Source organism: Chinchilla lanigera, unplaced genomic scaffold, assembly GCF_000276665.1.
Source record: "Chinchilla lanigera isolate Chin_1 unplaced genomic scaffold, ChiLan1.0 scaffold00079, whole genome shotgun sequence".
NCBI classification, from domain to species: Eukaryota; Metazoa; Chordata; class Mammalia; order Rodentia; family Chinchillidae; genus Chinchilla; species Chinchilla lanigera.
Genome location: NW_004955480.1, coordinates 2125004 through 2148666, shown reverse-complemented (window position 1 = coordinate 2148666; position 23663 = coordinate 2125004). Strand labels below are relative to the sequence as shown.

Below are 23663 nucleotides of genomic sequence, written 5' to 3'. Positions count from 1 at the left end.
AAGATATTTTTTGTTGGATGGATGGGTTAAAGAAGGCAAAAGAGAGAGGGAGAGGGGTAGCGTAAGGCAGAAAAAGAGAGTGAGGGAGGGAGAGAGAGAAAGGGAGAGAAACATGATGCTCTAGATCTTCTATTCTTACATCCAGAAGTGAATAGTTATCTAATATTTAAAAGAAACTTAAAAACCAGCGGTATCAGCCTATTATTTAAATAACATGGGAACGAATACCAGAAGACACAGTTGAAAATGGGTCATATCTAGGAAAAAGTGATCGGGAGTTGGGAGGAATTGGCTAAGAGAAAGTTTTAGTAAACTATATAACTTTAATAAACAATATCCATGCATTACATCAAAAGTGAAAAGACTAACTTAGCACTGAGGTGCATCTGGGAAGGGCTGGAGAAGAAAATATAATTGCTTACCTTGCACACGGTGACTGGCATTCTCAGCGAGGCTGTGGTCAGTTGAATGAGCCTGTAATCTGTCTCCCTTCTTGTTTGCACATACGTGTGCATGTTGGCACTTTGCTCTGGGGTGAGAGTTCACTTCATACTTGCGCAGTTACTTGGCTCCTCTAGCTCCAGGGTGTTGAGCTCCTGTTTGCAGCTTCTGGAACCATGGCTTTCCCGGCAGGATTCGGTTGGGGGGCAGCCACTGCAGCGTATCAGGTGGAAGGTAGGAGAATCGGCCTCCCTTGTGCCAGAGCTGGAGTGGACTTCTGCTTCTGGTGCCTTCTGCATGGCTGGGGAAGTGGGGAGTTTCAGGAGCCAAAAAGAGAGGAAAGAGAAGGATCGAAATGTCCACAGCTGGGGAAATCAAACTGTGCTCCCCTCCTTTGTGGATAGAGGCAGCTCATAGTCCCTTCTCTCTTTGCTTAGGCATAAAAGGTGGTAGGATGTGGAGATGGAGACCAAGCTCAGCTGTATTTTCACTTAGTCTAAGCCTACTTTAGTCACAGTACACATGGAATGAGGTGCTTTTGTAATTGGTTCATGAATATATTTGCCCCAACCCCTGTTAAAAGACAGTAGTTTCTCCTACTGGCTGGAGAAATATTAAATAATTTCCTTCATTAGTTGAGAAAAGTGCCCTGTTCTGTTTCTAATGAGCACAAAGGCAAGCCAAATGTTTCACAAGGTACCTCACTTCCTGGGGAGGCTGAGAAGTAAAGGGAAATTACCTGATGGGAAAGAGAACTCAGGAAGGATTTGGAGTCTGAGCTGTCTCTATCCTACCATGTGTGAGTGCGTGAGTCATTATCCTCTTCGAATCTTGCTTTCCTCATCTGTAAAACAGGAAGACTAGATTTACTTTTCTAAAACACACATCTCCCCTGACAAGGAATGAAGAATTGTTGATAGCTACCACAGGGATAATATTTATTTGGTCAGATAAAGGTGAGAAACCTTGGGTTTAACAAGGCCCAGTGAGTGTTTTGTGGTGGCTCTCTCAGGCTACTGAGATGAATTACCACAAGCTGTGAGGTTTAAACAAGGAGAGTGTATTCTCTTACAGTTCTGGAACTTGGCAGTAGCCATTGAAAGATATAATTAGCTAAATTAAGATGAGATCACACTGGAGTAGGGTGGACCTGTAATCCAACAAGACTGATGTCCTATGAGAAGGAAATTTGGACACAGAAAAATATTTGTAGAATACCTTGTACAACAAAAGCAGAGACTGGAGTGATGCAGCCATAAGCTAAGAAACTTCACAGGCCAGTGACTATGTCCAGAAATGAGGAGGTAAGGAAACATCTTGTCAGCGAGATGCTGAGTGGGAGTGTGACCCTGAGGCTACCTACCTTGAGTTTGCGCCTCTGGCTCTAGAACTGAGAAGAACATATTTTTGCTGTTCCAGATGCTCATTTTTATGATATTTTTTTACAGCATTCCTAGAAAATGCATAACACACTAATAAGAATAGGTAAGTCAGTTAACGAAATCATTACCTCTTATGATGAGTACCAGGATGATAAGACGGTATTGTGGGACAGGCTCACACAAAAGTGGCTTCTTTAGATTGCACAGTCAAAGAGGATCTCTGTGACTCAGTGTCATTTCCTCTCAAAGCTAAAGAATGAGAAGAGCCATTTGTAGGGTGGAGGTGGTGTGAAGTTTTTTGAGTGGGGAGGGAGGAAGGTAAGTACAGGTCAATCCTGGCAAGTTCCATGCTCCCTACAATTCCCAGCATCTATTGCTGTTTTCCCAGACCTGCTACAGTCGCCATAACTGGCACATGGAATATGTCTCCAGGGGGACAGTATGTATTATTTTCTGCTCTGTGATGCTATGCACTTTTTAGAGAAGGTCTGAAGATATCCTAGTAAGCCAGAAATCTGTGCTACCTTTCTTACTACACGGTATCTTCTTTTGTCTTCTCCCAGATAATTCCTTTGTGGCCAGGGTGGCAGATTTAAATAGACTGGAAAGCAAAAGGGAATCTTTGTTAGATTTCTTCTCCAAAGGGAGGTTGGACAGATCAGAGAGGAGTAACAGAGCACTGGGATGGGTGAATAGAATCAGGTCCTAGAAGCACTAGAGCTTGGTGGTCATGAGGATGGGCCCAGGAGTCAGACTTCTCAGGCTGGGGGTCTGTGTTTACTTTTTACGGGCGTTGTGACTTTGGCAAATTACTCAGCTTCTTAAGCAGCATAACACAATACAACTTTGGACATAATATGTTTAGCAGTTTATTTGAAGAAAGGAAGGTCTCCCGAAGTGAGCAGCACCCTGATCCAGGACAAGTTCAGAGCCCTCAACCCAGCAATGTAGAAAGGCAGAACGTATGACAGAAAATGAAGTGACCTATAGAAGTAGCTTGATTGGCTACCACTCAGCTCTCACCATATTGGGGTACAATTTGTAGCCTATGGCTGGCTGAAAGCTAGGCTGTGAAGGTTGGCCAAGAATTGATTACTTGTTACAAGAATATACTCTGAAGTTAGATTAGAGCTTGTCTACATTTTAAGTAGATTATAATTCTCTATGTATGGAGGAAACTAAAGGCACAAGTTAATTGAATTCAGTTTTCTCCTGGGGGTCAGCCTTTCAGGTTTGACTTTGGTTGGGTACTGGTAACTCTTTTGGTTATCAGTACAATGGACGTATTTGATCTCAGTACAGATTTCAGAATTCATGGTGTCACATTAGTTGGGTGATTCTTTATGCTTTTCTCATCTTTCTCTTATTGTAGCCAGAATGACAGAACTCATTGTTCAAAAAAGAGCTGAGTAAATGCATTTAAGACTCTTGCAAGTGTACAACATATCAGGGAGAATATTATGGTGGCTATCAGAACAATAATACCAGGGAATTAAACTGCTCAAGGTCTCCATAATCTCAACTTATCGATGCAAACAACCCAAAGTTCAAGGAATAAGGAGAATTCAGCAGTGTTCAAGTCCATCTGGTTATACTCTTTGGGATATGACAACAATTAAGGATCAAAGTCTCCACAAAATGATCTGATTTAATAAGGTATTGATTTTTATAATTAGCCTGTTTACACAAGTCATATTGACATAGGAACCCACTAAAATAAACATAAAGATTGGAAAACCTTGGAAGAGCCAAGCTTTCTACCTACCATTCAGAAAGACTCCAAACCAACTGTTAGCAATTCCCCTAAAGGCATTATGTATTTCTTCTGGTGACAGTGTGCAGAAAACCAGTAGTATCCACTATCTTTTAAAGTAAATTTTCTGCAGTAGTAAAACCTCAGAAAGGTAAGTGCAACCTTCAGTTTTGTTCAGCTCCACACATGAACCTTCAACATGGGCAAAGAGGAAATTTAAAGCTGTGTCGTACATGATTGTTTTTTGTTGATATTTTCATCCACCTTCCAAAGTATGGCTTTGAACTGTTGGATCCCCTGGAAGGTGTGAATAGCTATAAAACACCCCAGGTTTCCCCCAACTTGTGGGTTAGCTTTTCACTTGCAAGCAACTGGCACTCCACCTCCAGTAAAAGTGAGTCTCAAAGAGCCCCATTGGGACCTCCCCTCAGGGCAAAGAAACAAATCTTTATTTCCAGGTTGATACTAATTTCAGTTGTTAACTGCTGTGGACTTTGCTTATGGGCGGTTTTAAGTGTACTATCAAAGAAAACTCTTTGGGAGAGAGGAAATCTTTGGAAAACTCTTTGAACCCAGTCAAAGAGCTTCAGAATCAGAAGGGAGGTGCAACACACTAAACAAATTCTCCAAAGATGCAGTATCTGGTGACGGTGAACATTTCAGAGACGAGTGTCCAATCTGCAACCCAAAACTCACGTATTTATTGCCAAGTGCCAACACTGCAATTAAACTTGCATACTAAGGTTTTAGTTTAGAAAAACATCTCATATGTTAGCACTTTTTGTCTTACAAGAAAAACAAATACCATCTGTGCCATAGGTTCACCGCCACTGATAGGCCCCCAGTGTTTGGAAAACAGGGACACCTAGTGGCGTTTGAGCAGAGGTGAATTAAACTTGTTTGCCTGTAAATCCGTTTAGCTTCTGAAAAAGGTCCAGGGGAAAAACTTTTTGGTGATTTCTTTATTTATCCTTGCTCAGTTCAGACTGGAGCAACCTTAGCGGGTCCACTCTGACCTCCCGTCTTCTGGAGGCCGCTTCTCTCTGTTTGCCCCGAGGCAGGTTGTCTCTTGTTCTTCTGCCCAGGGCTTACTCCTTCCTTCCGTTAAGGCCTCTTTGTCTGTGGCCCCTAACTGGCTGTTGTGCTATTAGCTTTCTCTGGAGAGCTTCCGCGGTGGAGAACTTGAGCCAGTGTGCTCTGTCAAGAGTGCTATTTTTGTCAGCTCCTAGAATGACTCTTTTGTGTTTGCTTGTTTTCCAGTCTCTGAGTGCTGGGTTTGGGTCCTTGCTCAAGCACTTACTAGCAGAGTCAGGGCAAATAATTTATTTGGGCCTCTGTTTCCTTATCTGTAAAGTAGGAAAATGTATGGTCTTGCCCATTCTGTAGATTTGTCCTAGGATACATACGTAATGGTAAAACGAGAGTACCTGGCACGTAGAGCTCACTCAATTCTAACACCCATGCGAATACCAACAGTATAATTTTTTCCTTTTGTGATTACACTTGCTGATGAGAAATTTAGGTTACCTAGTCCAGTCAGAGGGAATGTCATTTCTTGTTGTGATGGAAAATTAGAACAGATTCCCACTTTTCTCCCTCCTGCCATCTCTTCCTCCATTGCCAGCATTACAGACGCAGGAAGTCAGGAAGTACATGGCTTTGTTAAATCATTGTGGCCTGTGATACCAGCACTCAGGAGGCTGAGGCAGAAGAATCACTGGGAGTTTGAGGCCAGTCTGGGCTAGATAGTGAGTTCAAGGCTAGCCTGCACTGCAAAACAAGACCATCTCAGAAAAAAAAAAAATGCTGAGATCAGCCTGTCACTTTTTGGTGTTGAGAATGTTTGAACTTTTGTGCTACCCTGGCCTCTGAAAATCTGTAGAGACTTTGGAAGATATAAACATTGAGGAGAGCTGAGAACTGATCAGGAATTGCATTTGTATTTTTTTACTTTATTTTATAAAAAAAAAGAACAGTAGCAGCATACCAACATCACAGACGTAAACAAAACAAAGCAAGAACATTAAAAATGATACAGGGTTTCATAACAAAATGATAGGAATTAACAGTGGTTGTTATATTACATACTGTTATCTTCAACTATATTGCTCAGATTATCAGATATAAGAATGAAAGACTGTTTCAAACCACTAAAGAGAATAAAAGATAATTATTAAATAAAACATTAGAGATAATGCAGAGATTCACTAGACAAGATGGTGCGAATTCACCAGTGGTTGTTCCACTGCATATTGTCTTCAAATCAGTTGCTCAGATTACCAGATGTAAGCATGCAAAATTGGTCAAAATATAAAAAATCCTTTTAATATACCATCAGACATCAGCAGTATAGTTATTCCAGATACATATATATATATATATATATATATATATATATATCCTTCCTTCTTTCTTTTTTCTTCTTTCCCTCATCCCAGTTGTTCCTTCCTTTGAGCAATTTCTTTCCCTTTTATAAATGTTCACTGTTTGGTGGTGTGTTGTATAGCTCCTTTCACCGATTGTGTATGTAGATATATCTGTATTCAGATACATCTCTTGAGGGCTCTGAGCAATTGGTAGCATGCCTTCCACTGACCCCTGTGAAAAATGGAGACACTTGGATCCTTTGGTTTGCAGGAGAGGACAGTGTCGGGCTCTTTGCAAGGGGAGAGGGATGGCTGAACAAGGTAGAGATGGACCCTGTTCCTCTCGGCTTCCTGACACAGTGACTCCTCGGCTGCAGGCTTCACCAGATCCAGGGCCCTTTCTCCTTCCCTGGCTGGTTCTATCCTTTCTGCCTTTCCTCGGGCTATTTTGTTGTTTGTGGTTTAAAAGAACAGTTTCATGTGTATTACATAACCGTTGGCTGTGTGGTGCCCTGAGCCTTTTGGAGGAAAGCACAATATAAATCTAATAAATAAATAATAAATAAGTGGTATAAGCAGGAGGAAAATTATGTGTTTTAGGTGAGTTGTAAAGAACATTGTAAAATCTTTAAAATGTATTTGTTAGACAAAGAGGCAGAGAAAAAAATGCAGGTGATCACTGTGCATACAGAAGTGAGTCTTGTAACACTTTTGAATACAGAAGAATTCCCATGATATTTAACCCTTTATGAAGCTGACTCTGCCCAGTACGTTTGGCCAGAAGGAACAGGAGGTGCAGAAACAGCAGGTAGCTTGGCAGTATTTTGTTTGCTTTCTCACTAGGCCACAGAGGAGCTATGAAAATGACATTTAAGACCCAGTTCTATGGTTCTTATGAGCTTATAACTCCCAAATATTTCAGAGAAGGCTCTTAAGGGGTGAACACATTCTGCAAAATCCCACAAATCTTAACCAGAGTCTAAATTACTCCATTAATGTTTCCGAGTGGGATCTCAAGTTTGTGGTTCTCAAGAAAGCAAAGGCCCTAGTTTTACGAATGCCGTTATGAACCCCCTGTGCTGCACTGGATACCAATATACTGTTTGCTTCGGATTTATCTGATTTTAGTTCCATGTTGGTAGATTTGAGGGTCACTTTTAATCATTTCTTCTCTGATGTGTCAAAGGAGGAATCCCATAGTTAAGAAATTTGAGGATATTTTTACACTATAACGAGGGAGAATGAACAAGATCACTGCCTGAAGTGGTTTTAAGGTGTTTATGGTGATTCTACACAGATTGCTTATTTCCTGCTCTTTTAAAAAAACAGAGGAAAATCATTTAACTGGTCCATACAAACCTGTGTGAGAAGTACGCTTTATCTACCTGCTGTGGAAGTCAGTAGCAAGTCCCGTATTCGCTGGACTGTTTCTTGTTTGCTTTTCCCATTCGACCAATTTCAGCTCTGTGCCTTGTAACTCATTTTCTGCTAAATTCTTTGGATGAAACATTCAGTTTGGGATTTGATCCACATTGGCTGCCCTTGTTACTCTTCTGGAATGATGGTAACTGGAAAGATCTATTTCTTATATGCAGAGAGAGAGAGAGAAAGAGAGAGAGAGAAGAGAGGGAGGGAGAGAGGAGAGAGGGAGAGAGAGAGGAAGAAGAGAGAGATAGAGAGAGAAAGAGAAATCAAAGTCTGAAGCATTCATTTCTTTCTTTCTTAATGTGTAAAGAAAAAGCAAGAAGCCAACATTTACTCATGAAATTGATCAGTTTGTAAGATAGAAACAATTCTTATTTCATTTTTCCAGTTTCAAATTTGAGACCCACTGAGATCTCAAATTGCTTCTTGTTTTGATTGTACCATTGTACCATGAAATTAATAATGGGAAAGTATTACTTAGGCAGGGGTGATATTCAAATACTTATCATCTCATACTCAGCACACAGATAGTAAAGGTAAGTGACAGATGTACACTGGATTGGCACAAGCACTGACCAATCATAGTGGAGGAAAGCCGGAAACAAGCATTGAGGCCACATTTACCCATATTAATTGTAGGAAAAAGACACATCTGGAATGTATCAGACTCTATTTATGGACTACTGGAAAACTGAATCACTCCTCTAAGCTTCAGATTTCTCATTACAAATTTCCTAATTTTGATCTCTTTTTGGTTTTTGCAAAAATTTCATTGGTTGAATATTGGACACATTTTTTAGTGCTTCTTACTTGGGTTGATTTTCTCAACTTTCCCTTGAAAACTATTATAATTCAAGTGTATTTGGACTTTAGTTACATTCGTTCTATTTTTAATCCCTCTATTAAGTATTTAGTGCCAAGGATATTTGTAGTCTTTAGGAACAAGTTTTTTGTTTCATTTTATTTATCTTTTTTTCTTTCTTATAAAAATGTTCTATTTTTTATTTTAAAGCAAAGAAAAACAAACAATAAAAACAATGATATAAAATTTCAAAACAAGATTCTAGGAGAGTAACAATGTTTAGTACAGGGTATTGTTATCTTCAAAGTAGTTGTTCATATTTCAAAATATAGCCATGAAAAATTGATCAAGCCATATGGGTATATACCTTTACTTTCAATGAGCTAACAGCAATTAGTAGTATAACTATCTTAACTATCTTGAGTCTGTATATATATATATATATATATATATATATATATATATACACATATCTGTATCTATATCTATATTTTTTCCTTTCCTTTCCTTCTTTTCTCCTTTCCCACATTCCAGTTTATCTTTCCTTTTTGGCACTTTCTTTCCATTTCATAATATCTATTGTATATTTTGAGTCTTATTTACTTTTTCAGCTTCTTATACTAAGGAGATAATACAATGTTTACACATGCAAGACTGATTTATTTCACTTGTAAGTATGGACTCAAGTTGCATTCATTTCCCTATAAATGTCTCAAATTTATCCTCTTTTAAATAGGGAAACACTTCAAAGAATCAACAACTGGGGTCTCATCCTATTACAAAGCTTTTGTACATAAAAAGAAATCACCAACAGAGTGAAAGGACAACCCGCAGAGTGGGAAAAATTTTAGCTAACTGTGCCTCAGACAAGGGACTTATATCTAGAACATATGAGAAAGTGAAAAGAAATCAGATGCCAAATTCAAAGACCCAGTCCAAAAATGGGCATCTGAGATGAATACACACTTCTCAGAAGAAGAAATACACATGGCAAATAAATACGTGGAAAAATGTTCAACATTGTTAGTCGTTCAAGAGATGCAAATTAAAACACTGAGATTCCATCTCACCTCAATAAGAATGGCTATCATGAAGAAATCAACCAACAACAAATGCTGGAGGGGCTGTGGGGAAAAAGGAACCATTCTCCACTGTGAATGGCAAGGTAGACTTGTGCAACTACTTTGGAAATCAATCTGAAGATTCCTGAAAAACCTAGGATTAGAGGTCCCCTTTAACCTACCACAGCGCTATAGATATATGTGCACCCATGGTTATAGAAGCACAACTTATTATAGCAAAATCATGGAAACAGCCCAAATGTCCATCAACCGAAGAGTGGATAAAAAAAAGATATGGTGTCTTTGTTTCTTTTTAAAGATCTCAGGCTTTACTTTCTAGATATTGTCATTTGATGACCTTTAATAATTCTAATTTTAAAAATTAAGTTCTCAACTCAACAATCTTATTTCTGGGTATTATGTGAAATCAGTTCATTAAAGGATATCTTCACACCTTGGGTCATTGCAGAGTTCCTCCTTTAGCCAAGTGATGGAATCACCTTGTGTCCATCCACAGACAGATGGGTAGGAAAATGTGATGTGTATATACAATGAAATATTACTCCTCCTTAAAAAAAAATTCTGTCAACACTGATGGAATTGGAGGACTCTATATCAAATTAAATATGTCAGGCATAGAAGAACAAATTCTGTATGTTCTCTCTTCTATGTGGAATCTAAAACAACTGAATTGATAAAAGGAGGAAATTAGAATGGTGGTTCAAGAGGCCAGAGACAAGGGAATGAGGAGATTATAGACCAAGGGCACAAAGTTTCAGTCAGGCAGGAGGAATGTAGCTTTTTTTTTTTTTTTTAGCATGCTACATATGAATATAAATTTAGTACTGTACATTTCAAAATTGCTAAAAGGGTATCTTCTGAATGTTCTAACCACAGAAAATTGAGTACTTTTGGTAATACTTATGTGAACCAATTTGCTCACATTATGTTCACAAATCATAATATCTCTTCATAGCTCATAAATTATGCTATTAGAGTTTGTCAATTTATAAAAATTTAAGAACTAAATTTTAATTAGTCACTACATCTTTGAGATCTTTGGGTTAAAATATTAAATTCTTTTGGTATCATCTTTGCTGTTTTGAGCTGTTCCTTTATGCATTTATTTTTGTTTTTACCTTTTAAATTACTTGTTTTTGTCCAATACTTGATGATCTTTAGGTGCTGGTTCGTGTTTAGGAATGAAAGAATACATTGACTAACATCAATAGCTGATTTAGGCTCCCTTTGAAGTTAATGCTATTATCCGAAGCAGGCTGCCTCCATAGAAACAGAGTTCTAGGTAAGTAGGTGGGGTGTATTAGTAGTCCTTTCGTAAAGGACTATGTGTGTGAGAGGAGATAGCCAAGATTTAAACCTCAAATACCTACCAGATAACAAGGACTTCATGGAGGGAGAGGGTGTTTGCTTTTTACTTTTGGATTTCCTGTCTCCACTTGCCTTCAGGTTCAGCTCTAGGGTTTGTTCTACTTCTCTAAGATTCGCCAGTACCTATGAGAGGAGGCCCTCCAGGTAACTTCTCTCACTTTCAAGGAGGCAATTCTGAGGACCTCAGGATGAGGTAAAGGCAGCACCTACTGTTCTGTTCATGGAGTAGAGAAACCAGTCAGGCCAGCAGTAGAACAGAAGATCTTCTAATTAATTACCACGATGAGCCCTGCAAAGTAGGGCCTGCCCTCCTCCACACTGACCCACCCAAGATTCTCTAGGAGAAGCCCTCTCCATTCTAACCAGTGGTCTTCCATGTGTGAGTTTATATGGGAACGCTCTGCCTTAATTTCTCAGGCAGACTGGTCCTATTTGCATTCTATTTTCCAGAAGTACTTGAGTACAGTAATTTTTTTGGGAGCCTTTTTTGATTTCAGCTCAGTTGTGGATTGCTTCCTTTAATTACTGTCATTTCACTGGGGTTGTAAGGAGGAGAATTAAATATGTATGCTTCATTCCCCACCTTGCACTGGAAGTCTTTATTAACATAAATAAAGCTTTAATATAATATTAATTTATGTATAGGTCTTTATTAACATGCATTAATATATGGCAGTGCCTCATAAGCTAGGAAGTATTATTCACAGTTAATGAATGAATTCCCCTCTTTTTTCAGATGCGTGTTCTCTTCTTTTTAACGTTATTATTCTCCTTGTCATTGCAAATACAGACAACTTCTGAAATTCTAGTCTCATGCTTATTAGAAAGAGGATGCACACTATAGACTGAATACTTGTGTCTCTCTCTCTCAAATTCATGTTTTGAAGCCCTAATTCCCAATGTGGTGGTGTTTGAAAGTTTAGCCTGTGGGTATGATTAAGTCATGAAGACGACATGCTCATGAATGGGTCTTCTGCCTTATAAGGAAGTACCTGGTCATCTTTTTGGCAGTAGAAAATGGTTTTGTGGGAGAAGTTTTGTCCATGGACTGATGAGTGGGTTTTCTTAGTTCCACTTTTATTAGTGTATGTTTGTGGTACATGATAATCACATTTTCTAGTGCTAGCATCACCACTTTAGCTCCACCTAGATCATTAGCATTAGATTCTCATAAGAAATATGTAACCTAGATCCCTCAAGTGTGCAGTTCAGAGTAGGGTTTGAGAATCTAATGCCACCAATGAGGCAGGGCTCAGGTGGTAATTCAACCGATGGAGAGTGCCATCAGATAAGTTGTTGCTTGCTTTCTCACTGTTCACATCCTGCTGTCAGAGCCCATTCCTATCTGCTGATGGACCGGTACGCATCAGTGGCTCAAGGGTTGATGAAACTTGTTTTAAGAGAAACTCTGGAGACACTCCTTCCCTCCTCTGCCATATTGATGCATAAGGAGAAGAAGTTTTCTAGGTAGTAGGAAGATGGACCTCACCAGAACCTGATCATGCTGACACCACACCCTTAGATATCCAGCCTCCAGAACTACGAGAAATAAATTTCTCTTGCTTATAAGCCACCTGCTGTGTGGCATTTAATTTGAATGAGAAACATGAGAAAATGAGATAACATGGAATTAATGGAATTACAGACAGCCAAGTGACATAATCAGACAATGTGAGAAAAGCCAGGTGGAAGTGGTTATTATGACCAAGAAAGGCCACTTAGGCACACATTTGCTTCTGGGGTCAGCAGCTCCAAGCTATTCACGTTTTTCATAATTTCCTACTTCCCGTTATTTCTGAATGGACAAAGTCTTCATGTCTTACATTTTTCTGTACCTTAGTTGGCTTCATGGGCAGATCTGAAAGGTTTCTCTTGTAGTCACTATTGGTGCACATGGCTTATTTATTGAACAAGGGTCTGCTCTTCTGCTGGTGTATTATTTGGTATTGGCCAGGTTCCTAGTAAAATGGATGCTTTGCACATGTTCAGGAATTTTGTGTGTGTGTGTTCCGAAAGTAATGTAAACTAATTGTAGGCCTTAAAAAGATATAAACAGCAAAAATAAAATAAACACCAGCCAGAGGGTATTTTAAAAATTTTCAGGATGCAGTTTCAATCTTTCCCTCTTCATTCACAGATTCGCATGCCCACGCACACTTTTCCACTATAAGACAGTTTTCAGAATGGCTTTGGTTTTCTTAAGAAGTTAACAAATATCTCAATAATCTGTAATGTGGCTCTGATTTTTTTCGTCTCCTCCTACGCCATCCTATCCATGGATGTTACGTGTGGATGTTACACAGAAAGATTAATTGAGTCAACTATGTCTCATTTGATTTAACCTTGAGAAACAGGAAACAGCTGTATCTCAATAATCTATTTGGAGTGTGGGCTCTATATAATGACCCAAATGGTTTTACATGAATGTTTCTTGTCCACACTCAGTTAAGACAAGATATTTAGTTTTTCAATGAATATGCCAACATTTTATTGGAAAAAGGAGGAGGTCCTACTTATGTTGTTTCTTGGACTTGTTCACCTGGTAGAAGTTGCTTTTGAGCTATGTTCATTGGTGATCAGGTAAAGTTATTCCTTAAAAATTATTAAACCAACACACAGATATTTTTGTGCTACATCCTCTGATTCTTTCAATGATGCATCTTTTAAAATTACTTCTACCTTTCCTTTAGTTCTGGAATTTACCCCCATGCTAAGTCTCCTCACTTCCTTTCCCTCTTCCAATCTCTCTTGTGTATTGCTCCTTGCATGAACTCTAGAATTTGAACCCTGCATGAAAAGAAAGCATGAACTCGAAAATCGGAACCCTGACAGCACTATTTACAGTTGTGCAATCTTGGGGGATGGCTAAGCTCTGTAGACCTTTGTTTTCTTATTAATGAAGTGGGAGCAATAAGGGTGCCTATCTTTGAATTGTTATAAATACTATATGTATTTCTGAATCAAACGCTTAGGGAAGTATTGGGCAAACTGCAAGTATTCAATATATTTTAATCATTAAGAAATTTTATTGTCATCTAACCTTCCACAGGGTAACTTCTGAACTTCTTGGATGGCAGAAAAATCTCTGTAATTTCATCTCTGATAATATATGAAATTTCTTGTCTTGCTTCTCCATGAATATTTTATTCTTTCACTAAGATAAAGCACAAGTAATTCTTAAAATACACCCTGACCTTCATGCCTCTGTACCTTTGCACCTGCTGCTTCATTTGCTTGAATGCACATACAACTGTTGGCGTGGACAGATATCAACCGAGGACAAAGGTTCAGGCTTCCTTATACCGGGACAGGACTGCTCCTACTGCAGCATACAGCATCTTTCATCTTAGTCTCGTATGCTGGTCTTCTGAGTATGTTACTGTGAGCTTGCTAATACTTGTAAGGGCCTGGCTGGGTGTCTGATGGGGCAAAAGTACCCCCAAAACCAATTTTACTTCATTGGACAAAACTGTTCTTAAACTATTTCAAATAACATGTATAGTGTGATTTTTTTCCTTGTGGGTATTTGAACATAACTCCATGATTCTAAGGATGACTAATAATGAATGTTGGTATGGATAGTACATCTGTGTGTGTGTGTGTGTGTGTGTGCGCGCGTGTGTGCGTGCATCTGTGCATGTGTGTTTCCTTTCACTGTACTTTGTAGCTGTCTTTCCTGGGGTGCCTTATACCAGCAGAGCAGGTCTGTCTGGGTTTTGGATCTTTTTCAAGGTGCCTGCTCTTGCTTTTATTAGTGTGGATAATCAGAATTTGATTGTAAAGTATGCCCAGGCCAAATACAAGGGCTTTTAAAATTGTCTGCTGTTTTAGATTATCCAGGCCACTGATCCCCCTTCCTTAGTATGGATAATTGAGGGTGGACTGGACTGACGAATGCTAAGCAGAACCAATTGACAAAATAAATGAGATTCAAAAAATCCTTTACATTTAAATATTTAAAAAGGTATTTTCTAATTTGAAAGGATTTATTTTATATCTTGAAACTGTAAATATATTTGGTTTTCAATTGCTTCAAAACAGGAAGTTATTTCCTATGATGCATCCATTTAAAACCCATTTAAAATAAATACTAATTACAATAAACACTTAAAGGAATTAGGGGTAAAATTGAAAATATAGAGGAGAGGTCAGACGGTTTGAGAGTCAATGTCAAGTCTTTTTATAACCATGATTATGTTTCAGCCAGGTAAGAGAGAGAGTGGGAGTCATTTCAAATTCTGAAAAATCTCTCTCTAGATAGTAGAGGCTATTTCTCTTTGCTCCTAATGAGCATTAACAATTTAGAGAAGGGTATTTTTTGAATGCATGCTTAGGAATAAAACGATTCTGATTCCTAGGAACATCTGAGCACATTCGCATCTCGTTCTTGCCCTCCCACCTTTCCGGGTGCACTTGTGGATCCAGGTGGAAATGTATTTGCAGGCCACTTGACTAGGATCAAAGAGGACATTTTCCCAGAGGATCGGTGTTGTAAGTGGGGTCGGTGTCACTGAGTACCCTGCAGGACTGTAATGAGATAACTAGATTGAGTTGGCCTGGGCATTTAGAACATAATGGAAGAGGCAATGGTGAGTTTCTGGGCATGGGATGTATAAACAAGGGTTTTGAAACATTACCCATTTTTATGTTGCGAATTGCCAAGCTAGAGCTTAAAGTCTCCCACAACGCCTATGAATAATCATTTAAATGCAGGCTTTGAGACCTGGGGAACAAAGTGTATTATTTACTCTAAAGACAATAATCTTCCTTGGAGTCGTTGTAGTCCATCAAGCAGATGCCTACTTGGGGATCTTTGACAAAGCAACATTTTCTCTTGATGACCCATTACTTCATCTATTTCTACATTATTTTGTATGATTGGATGGTCGGTCCAGGTCAGGGATTCATATCAGCTGCTCTGCGACAGAGAGTGGGCATGAAGCCTCTTTCAATGTGGAATATATCACAAAGAGGCTTTGCTCATTGCCTTTAATGTCTCAAAGGGGTTTTGTTCATTGTCTACAGTGCTTATGTAAACAAGAGCTAGGAATGGAGGTAACAGACTCAGTTCCCTGTAATGCTGAGAACCTGGCAAACATAGGTATGCAGAACTTCTTTTTGCCCAAATGATTTGATAAAGGGAGATCTGAGAGGATCTTAGCATTGATACTATATAACTAAGGCAAACTATGTTCCCAGAATCATCCTGCCAACTCTTACTATATCTTGATTAAAGAGCAGATACAGTCACAGTAAGCTATGATATGATTGGTCTATGGTTGGATGATAAATTTTCTCTTCACTGGAGAGAAATTATGCCAAAAAATCCAGAAAAAGTATGTCCCATGTTGTAGTTGGAGACCTGATTTCCTTGGCAAGAATGATTAATTAAATTAAATTATGACTATTTAAATTACTGATATAGAGTTACTTGTTTGTTCCAATTAGATATTTATCTCTGCTGGGAACTATAACTTGAGGGTGTAAAGGTGAATAAAATGATCATATAGGTCCAAAGTGTTAATGGAAGAGAAGTCTGCTCATGGCTGGTGTGATGCAATATTGCTAACAACCGAACAAACAAATGCATTTTAAACACATATGGCAACAGCAGAAACGCAAAATAGAAGATTTGTTGTGGTATCTAAGTTGGGTTTTAAGAGGGTGTGCTTTCATTTTATTTCAATTGTCAGGGAAGGACATGAGAAAAATGTATATCAAGAAAGGAAAGAATTTCAGCCAAGAAACAAAAGTATTAATACTTACGTTGTACTTGGAAAAATGGTGTGGTCATTTCCAGTTAAGTAGATCAATGGTTTGGAATTTAAATAGTTTAGAATATATGTAAATCACTGGGAGTTCTTCTAATCACTTGGAAGACTACAAAATAACCATGTTTATGAATGGCATCCAGGAATTTACCTTTTTGGTAAGTAGCCTGTATGAGTGCTTTGTAGACAGCTCATGTTTTGATGAGGCGTCTATGTTTGCTGATGGTAGGGTGAATGGTAGGATGTGAAATTAAAAAGGTAGACTAGGTTCCTGTTGTAATTCATATAAGGTGTCAGGTTAACAACTTGATGGTAAGTCATGTGCATTAGGTATTTGTTAGCCATGAAATGCTCTTAAGCAAAGGGAGTAATGGAATCAGTTCTGTATATTAGAAAGCATGGAAGATAAATCAAAGGAAGGAGATATTGGGAATATATCAGGCTATTGCCAGAGGTAAGGTAGATGATGATTACCTGGATTTTAGTGGAAGGAGCAAAATGTAGGAAAAAATTGCAAAGAGATATCACCGAGAGAGAACCAGCAGGGCACATTTGTGAAAACAAGGTAGGGTGTAAAAGAAGTAAGAGATCTAAGATGTCTTGTGCGACTATTTTCGGTATCTAGTTGGCTGGTCAGGCTATAAATAGAAGTAAGACACTAGAGAAGGAGCAGGTTTGGAGCATGTATGGTAGAACTATAATAGATTCAGAATGGGCTTGAGATTCCCTTAGGTAATTTTCAGGAAATGTCTGGGAGGCAACTGAAAATATCTATCTCTGCTTCAGGTTGGATTTGCTAGTAGTCACTGGTGTGTAGCTGGTGATTGAAGTGATAATGGGAACAGAACGCATAGAACAGGGTTATAAAGGAAAGTAAGAGGTGCCAGGAGCAAGCCTGAAATGTCTACCCTCAGTTCTGCGGATCAGCTGAGCTCAGAAGCCTATATGAACTGACAGTCTCACAGAATCATAGAATGAGTGGTAAGAATTTTAGAAGCCTTCTAGTTCAGAGGTTTTCTAAATGTGCTTTAGTGCAGCAGAACCATATTTTCAAGAAAATCTAACTGGAGATGCTTATAAGTAAAAGACAGAGATGGATCTTCTCGGGCTGATGGGGAGGCGAGAAAATGTGAGAGAATAGTCACTCAGTTCCTTTTTTCCTTTCTCTTTCCTCACAGGGAAATTATTGATTCTTCCCCAGGAAACATGGTTTCTGAAAACACCATGTATATTCTTTATTTTGTAGAGGCTGGAGTGATTGATTGTCATCCAACTCATTAGTGACAGGACCAGAACATGTTGGTATGATAAGCTCCACAAACCAGCAACAAAAAACAATAGGGAGCTGATAGCTACTGTGAATGATACAGTTTGGGGAAGAGGTAACATTCCAAGTTATAATGTTCAGGAAAGAAATGGCAGAAGTGGTGGATTTTGCGAAGGTAAAACATGTAGAAATTCAGTTTCTTGGTTCTTTAAAAATCAGAGATAAAGTTTGTACTGAATTGGACAAAGAAAGTGGGTCTTTCCAATGTCTATAAAACTGAGGCAACTGTAATAGCTTGCAAACACAGTTATTGCTTTCCTCACTCAGATGCAAGTAGCCATGACATTTCATGGTGGGACGGGCTGTAGCTTTCTTTTTTGTGTGTGAAGGGGCACTTTGGGAAGGCAACTTCTTTGAGAGACAATGTCTTGGTAATATGTCCTAAAGACATCATTGCAAAGCAAGGACAGTCTTCTTATTGGCATTCCTATTTAGCTAGGAATCTCTTAAGGGTTGTTGTTGGAACACCCTTTTATCCTGCCCATTGGCATATAATAGAAATGATCCAGCTACCATAATCAGTATTCAATGCAAAAAAAAAAAAAAAAAAAACCACAAAAAACAAAAAACCCTGAAAATTCTACATTCAGAGAGTTGTATTAAGACATTGGTAGAAATTTGCCATGACTGAAGACTGACCTAGTAATTTCTGGGAGAGCTCGAGCAAAGTCAATTAGTTCCTGAGTGGAAAGAATCTCAAGTTAGTTTAAATACCTTCCTTAGCATCAGAAAGTCCTATTCTTGAGTTAGTAAGCTGCTGTAAGTTCCATGTCAATGTTCTTTCTTAGAAAGAGGCTTATGGTATATAAACCTTTTTAAGTGCATTTTATTGTACCAATTGTTTCATTTAGAAAATGTCCATTGGCTTGTTACTAAGTGGTCTATGTAATAGTGTTAATAAATTCTAAAATTGGAGACTGGGTACTATAATTTTGGATGCTTTAATGGTCCCAATTGTTTACGTTCCTTGGCCTTGGTTCATTTGCTTGACCTTTGTTTAAAAGGCCTAGAAAAATTTCACCCAATTACACTGATGTTATGTATTGGCTCTTGATATATGTGATTCAAATCTAGAAAATACTTTATTAAAATAGGTTATTGAATAATATTTGAATGATTAAGTTAGGTCTATACAACAACAAATGGATAACTGAATTAAGGAAATGTTCATGTAAAAATGCAACTTTGTATAAAAAAGGCTTAACATAGTACATTTATTATTTTGAGTTAACTATAATTATATAAAGCTATCTAGGAGGAGGATTAAGGATTATACTGTAAGCCATTAGTACGAAGATAAAGTAGCTGCTACTGGTTCCAGTGCCTCTAGGCACAGGCATATTCTAGGCACAGGAAAAACAGAAAAGTAAATTTGATTTCTTATGCTTATAAGCAACATTGTCTTGTTTTGTTATTTAACTTCTTTAAGACTTCTCTCACGTAAGTGCACATACCTCTTGGACTGTTTTTAAGAATGGCAGCATGAAATAATTTAGGAAACTTTTTAGTATAGGGCCTGGAATTTTTAAAAACAACTGAAAAGGGAGCTGGGGACTTAGCTCAGCGGCACAGTGCCTGCCTGGCAAGCACAAGGTCTTGAGTTCAATTCCTGGTACCGGAAAAAAAACCAAAAACCAAAAAAAAAAAAAAAAGAAACAACTGAAAGAATGTTAATCCTCATCATCCTAATTTTTATCACCACCATTGCAATCTCCGTGATCATCAGATGATGTGTTAGTCTGTATCCTCCGAGAAGCACATAGCAATAGGGTATTGAACAAGCACAAAGTAGATTAGGAAGAACTGCTCATGAGAGACAATAAGGAGGAAGTCCAGAGAGGCTGAAACGTATGCATAACAAGCGAAGGAGAGAAGAAAGGAAGAAAGCATGGGAGTAAACTGCTTAGACTACTGTACCGTTAAAGAGGAATTCAACAAGCTCTGTGGACGAATGTCCTTGAGGCAGGCACCCAGCAGAAGAGCCCCACATTTCCCAGGATCTAGCCTGCCCTTGTAGACTTGCCTTAGTCAGCACTGGCTGACGTCATCACACAGAAGCATGACCTCGGTGACAGCACTGTGGTGCATTTCAGGGTTCCTGGCTTAGACCTTGGACAACTCTGAGACTGGAGGTTTGCTGCATGTTCTTATGGCATCACTGAAAGAACTGTGGATGATTAAAAATAATCTCCCCAGTTTTGCATTCTATTCGTTTTCTATATGCGTTCTGCCTTCTTTAACACTGGGGAGAAGAAATAAAATAAATAATTAAAATACTTGCTTTTGCTTGGATAGCATGAAGCATATGTGACTTGCCTAATTGTTACAGTAGTTGCCAAATTTTTTGCTTTGCTTTAATATTCTGGCACTGCTGCCTTCTTCCTTCAACTGGACCCTCCCATGAAAAGTTTTAGTTTTCTACCCCAACTTTAATTTCTATTTAGAAACCTGATTTGATTAGAGTGTGAAAGTTTAAGTGTTCGTAACAGGATTCAATTAAAATAGGTCATTCTTGGGGCTCTGAAAATGGTAACTGGCTTTGGGCAAATTAGAGCAAAAGTTATAAAATTCAGTTGGATGCATCACAACATTTAACATCTTTAAGGAAGACGTTTTGTCTAATAGATTCAATTTAGAAATATTTAGTGTAGGTTATCAGCTTAAGCACCTTAAAAATGTGTTTGTTTGTTTGTTTTTCCCTTTAGCTGTAACTGAGATCAGAGTACCTGGACTTTGATCGTCAAAATAAAAAATTTGTGGTGGAACCTTGAAGAAAGTCAATTAGTTTCTGTGACTTTACCAGTAGGTTAAAAAGGAGATTGTAAAAAAAGGAGATTGTAATATGGGTGAATAATGTGCTTAGCGATGTTTGCATAAAAGATGCTTTGTCATTGTACAGTATTATTGGATATTTATGGTCTACCAGACTGAGCCAAATGGCCCAGAGGAAAAAACAGTCAGATTTATATAAACCTTGTTCAGTGTCCCAGATACTTCAGGATGGGTGCTCTATATATGAACGAATAAATAAATGATATAAACATTACCTTAAATTTTGAAGGTACATCAATATTATCTGGGGTGTTAGCCAATGAGTCTGACCTATGACATTGAAATGAAATGTCTGCCTGCAAGTAACTACTTCAATCTCATAAATATTTTTAAAGCCAGAGGCGCTGATGGCAAAAAATGTTTTCTTAGAGTTTTGTGTCTGCAAATAAAGGTAAATGATATCTTTACCTAAAACCCATAAGAAATGATTATCTCTCATCCACAGGGTTGCTCTGAGAATTCCCAGGTTGAAATGGTGCATCATATGCGATCTTTTAGAAAACAGTTTTACTTACTCTCTGCATAGTAGTTTTTTTTTTTTTTTATCACTTTATTGTGAGATAGCAGAGCCTCAAAGAAGTAATAAAAAAATTAGCCGTAAACACTGCACAAGGACTTAATGGGTCTTACTGAGCCACACCATGCAGATGTATTGGAACATAAAAAACTGATAGAAGATAAGAGTCACAGAAGCAATGTGTTTGGATTGGGTCACTGCTTAATCCAAATGGGTTCAGCAAAAGAATTCATGAAACGTGACAGTGGGCCAAGAAGAACTTGCTATGACATTTCAGATTCCCCTATGTCTTCTAATTAACCATTTCACATATACCAAAACTTACAGCACATACAGACCTAGTGAGACCTAACAGTGCCAACTGCAGACCTGTGTGTTGGGGATGGATGGTTCTCTTCTCCTCAGGCAATGGACTATGACTCAATAATACCTCAAGTTTGGCTTTTAATTTCTATGATTCATTGATTCTGAGCAACATTTTTCTGTAAGACAAAAACCACATCAAAGCTGCCTTATGACCTAGCCTGTCATTAAATGAGTTTGGATACATGTCACAGATCTAAGTACATTGCAGCTCTAATGAGATATTTAAAAATAGAAGAAGTAACATATAGAAAAAACTTGCTATCTTGATAATAACAGTAGCAATAATAGCTGCCTTTAAAAAATTAATATTTTCCATTCTTTATGCCAGGCAGTTTACATACATCCTTACAAAAACCTTGCAAGTTCAATATAATTATTCTCTTTAAAAAAATCATTCTCTTTTTATAGAGGAAGAGACATGGGCTGAAAGAAGTTAAGATACATGAGGTGAATTTGTATGTGGAAGTTGTAAATCCACATTCCTGTTTAGACAAGTTAAGAATTTTGGCCTCATTAGTTAGAGGATTCAGAATTCCTTAGGATACAAATATCTGGATAAGATCCTTCACTTTTCATGACTAGATCTTCAAGTGTACCTTCCCAGCCTTTCTTACTTCTTTTGGGAAATAGAAACTAGAATTTAAACCCCAAAGTGCTGCCGTACTGTCTGGAGCACTGTAGTGCTCCATCAATATTTTTTAACTTGATAAAAGCTACCTTGGCAACTTGTGATTTTCACTAGTCAGAAAAAGCATGGTGTTAGTCCATTTTAAAATGAATGTCAACTTTACATAGGTATCCAGAAAACATACATCAAATTGGAATTATTTAAAACAAGATGTTCATGTTTAACTGGGTAAGGGAATTAATCTACCTTGTCCAATTCATAGAACAGAATCAAGGAGTCAATTTTTGGGTTTAATTGTGTTGTACAAATGAAAACCTGTGATTCATGACTGATAGGAAAATAGTGAAAATTGAGTTAGTGCTTATAACATTTTTGAGTTGATTTACTTTTGGAATCAGGCCAGGAAAATTCGTAGAAGTCAAGGCTTCTCAAGAGTATTTTATATTTCGGGTGATGTCAGCAAGAAGCTACAGATCAATAGCACTTTGTCATTTTTATGCCACACAGGCAGGAAAGAGTTAAAGGGTTTAATTAAGGTGCTTCTTCTGGGCGGCAGAGGGTTGAATGTAGGGCATCTTTTGCATTTTAAACATTGGTGTTTGATCTCTTGTCCCATAGTTATGCAATAAGAGAATTTTATTTTACCTTTTTTTAGAGAGAAACAGAAAAAAAGGACAGTGAGAAGAATCCTTCCTGCCCTTGGGGACAGCTTTTACAGTGTTTTGTACAGGATCTGTTTCCTCTTGCTTCAAGTTCTGGAACAGAATGTATGCCCTTCTCAAGGTGTTAAGGAGCCAGCATGATGACCAGCCTCAGAGCATCCCAGAGACTTGTGAACAGGGCATAGTGGGCACACCACACGGATGTGGGTGGGCTCTGGCCTGGAGTACCGAAAAAGCCAGGTTGTCAGCCTCTCCAGAAAGATGCAGGGAATGTAGTCCTGAAGGAGGCCAGCTAGACAAAACAGTGTGTTCCTTAAGCGACTAGTTACTCCGAGATCTGCAGTCAGGGGAGTGGCCCACAAGGAAGGACAGCTAGAGAAGTAGGCACAAAAGCGTTTATGAACACCAAGGACAATTACATACTGCCTCCCAGTCCGTCAGTTTTAAATCACTGGCTTCGACTGTACATCCAATACATCCACTCTGTCAAATGGAAGACCAAGTGTTAGCATACTTCTGATTGTACACAAGAGGAAACTGAGGTGTGGGAGTTTGAGTGAATTTCCTCAAGTCGTAGAGATCAGACACCCCAGAGAGAGTTAGTATAGAGAAAATATTACTGAAAGACTACAGACGAGGAGTTAAGAAATTAGGCTTTGTTCAATCACACTTGACTTACAATATTAATTTTAGCATTTGCTAGCTCTGTGACCTTCAAATCCTTGAATTCGAGAATACCTTACATGCTTTATATTTTCTTCAGAGGGCAGTCACATTAGCAGTTATAAAAAAATATAAAGTGTGTAGCACAACGCCTGCCCATTATAAAGGCTCCATAAACGATATCTTCGTATCTACAATTACTGTCACCGTGGTTTTTCCCCATTATGCCATTCCATCCTTCCAAATAGGGCTCAGATTAGCATTGAGGAAGTCAGAAG

The 23663-nt window shown here is 38.3% G+C and overlaps 1 protein-coding gene across 2 annotated transcripts in view; it reads left to right on the top strand.

Moving 5' to 3' along the window:
• Positions 1-566: 566 nt before the first annotated feature.
• Positions 567-23663, top strand: part of LOC102027409 (cytosolic beta-glucosidase) — a 113989-nt gene continuing 90892 nt past the window's right edge. For both annotated transcript variants that reach the window (XM_013503307.1, XM_013503306.1), the window contains exon 1: positions 567-675. In XM_013503307.1, coding sequence (XP_013358761.1) covers positions 618-675 — 58 coding nt within the window. In that variant the 5' untranslated portion in view covers positions 567-617. The remainder of the gene's footprint in view (positions 676-23663) is intronic.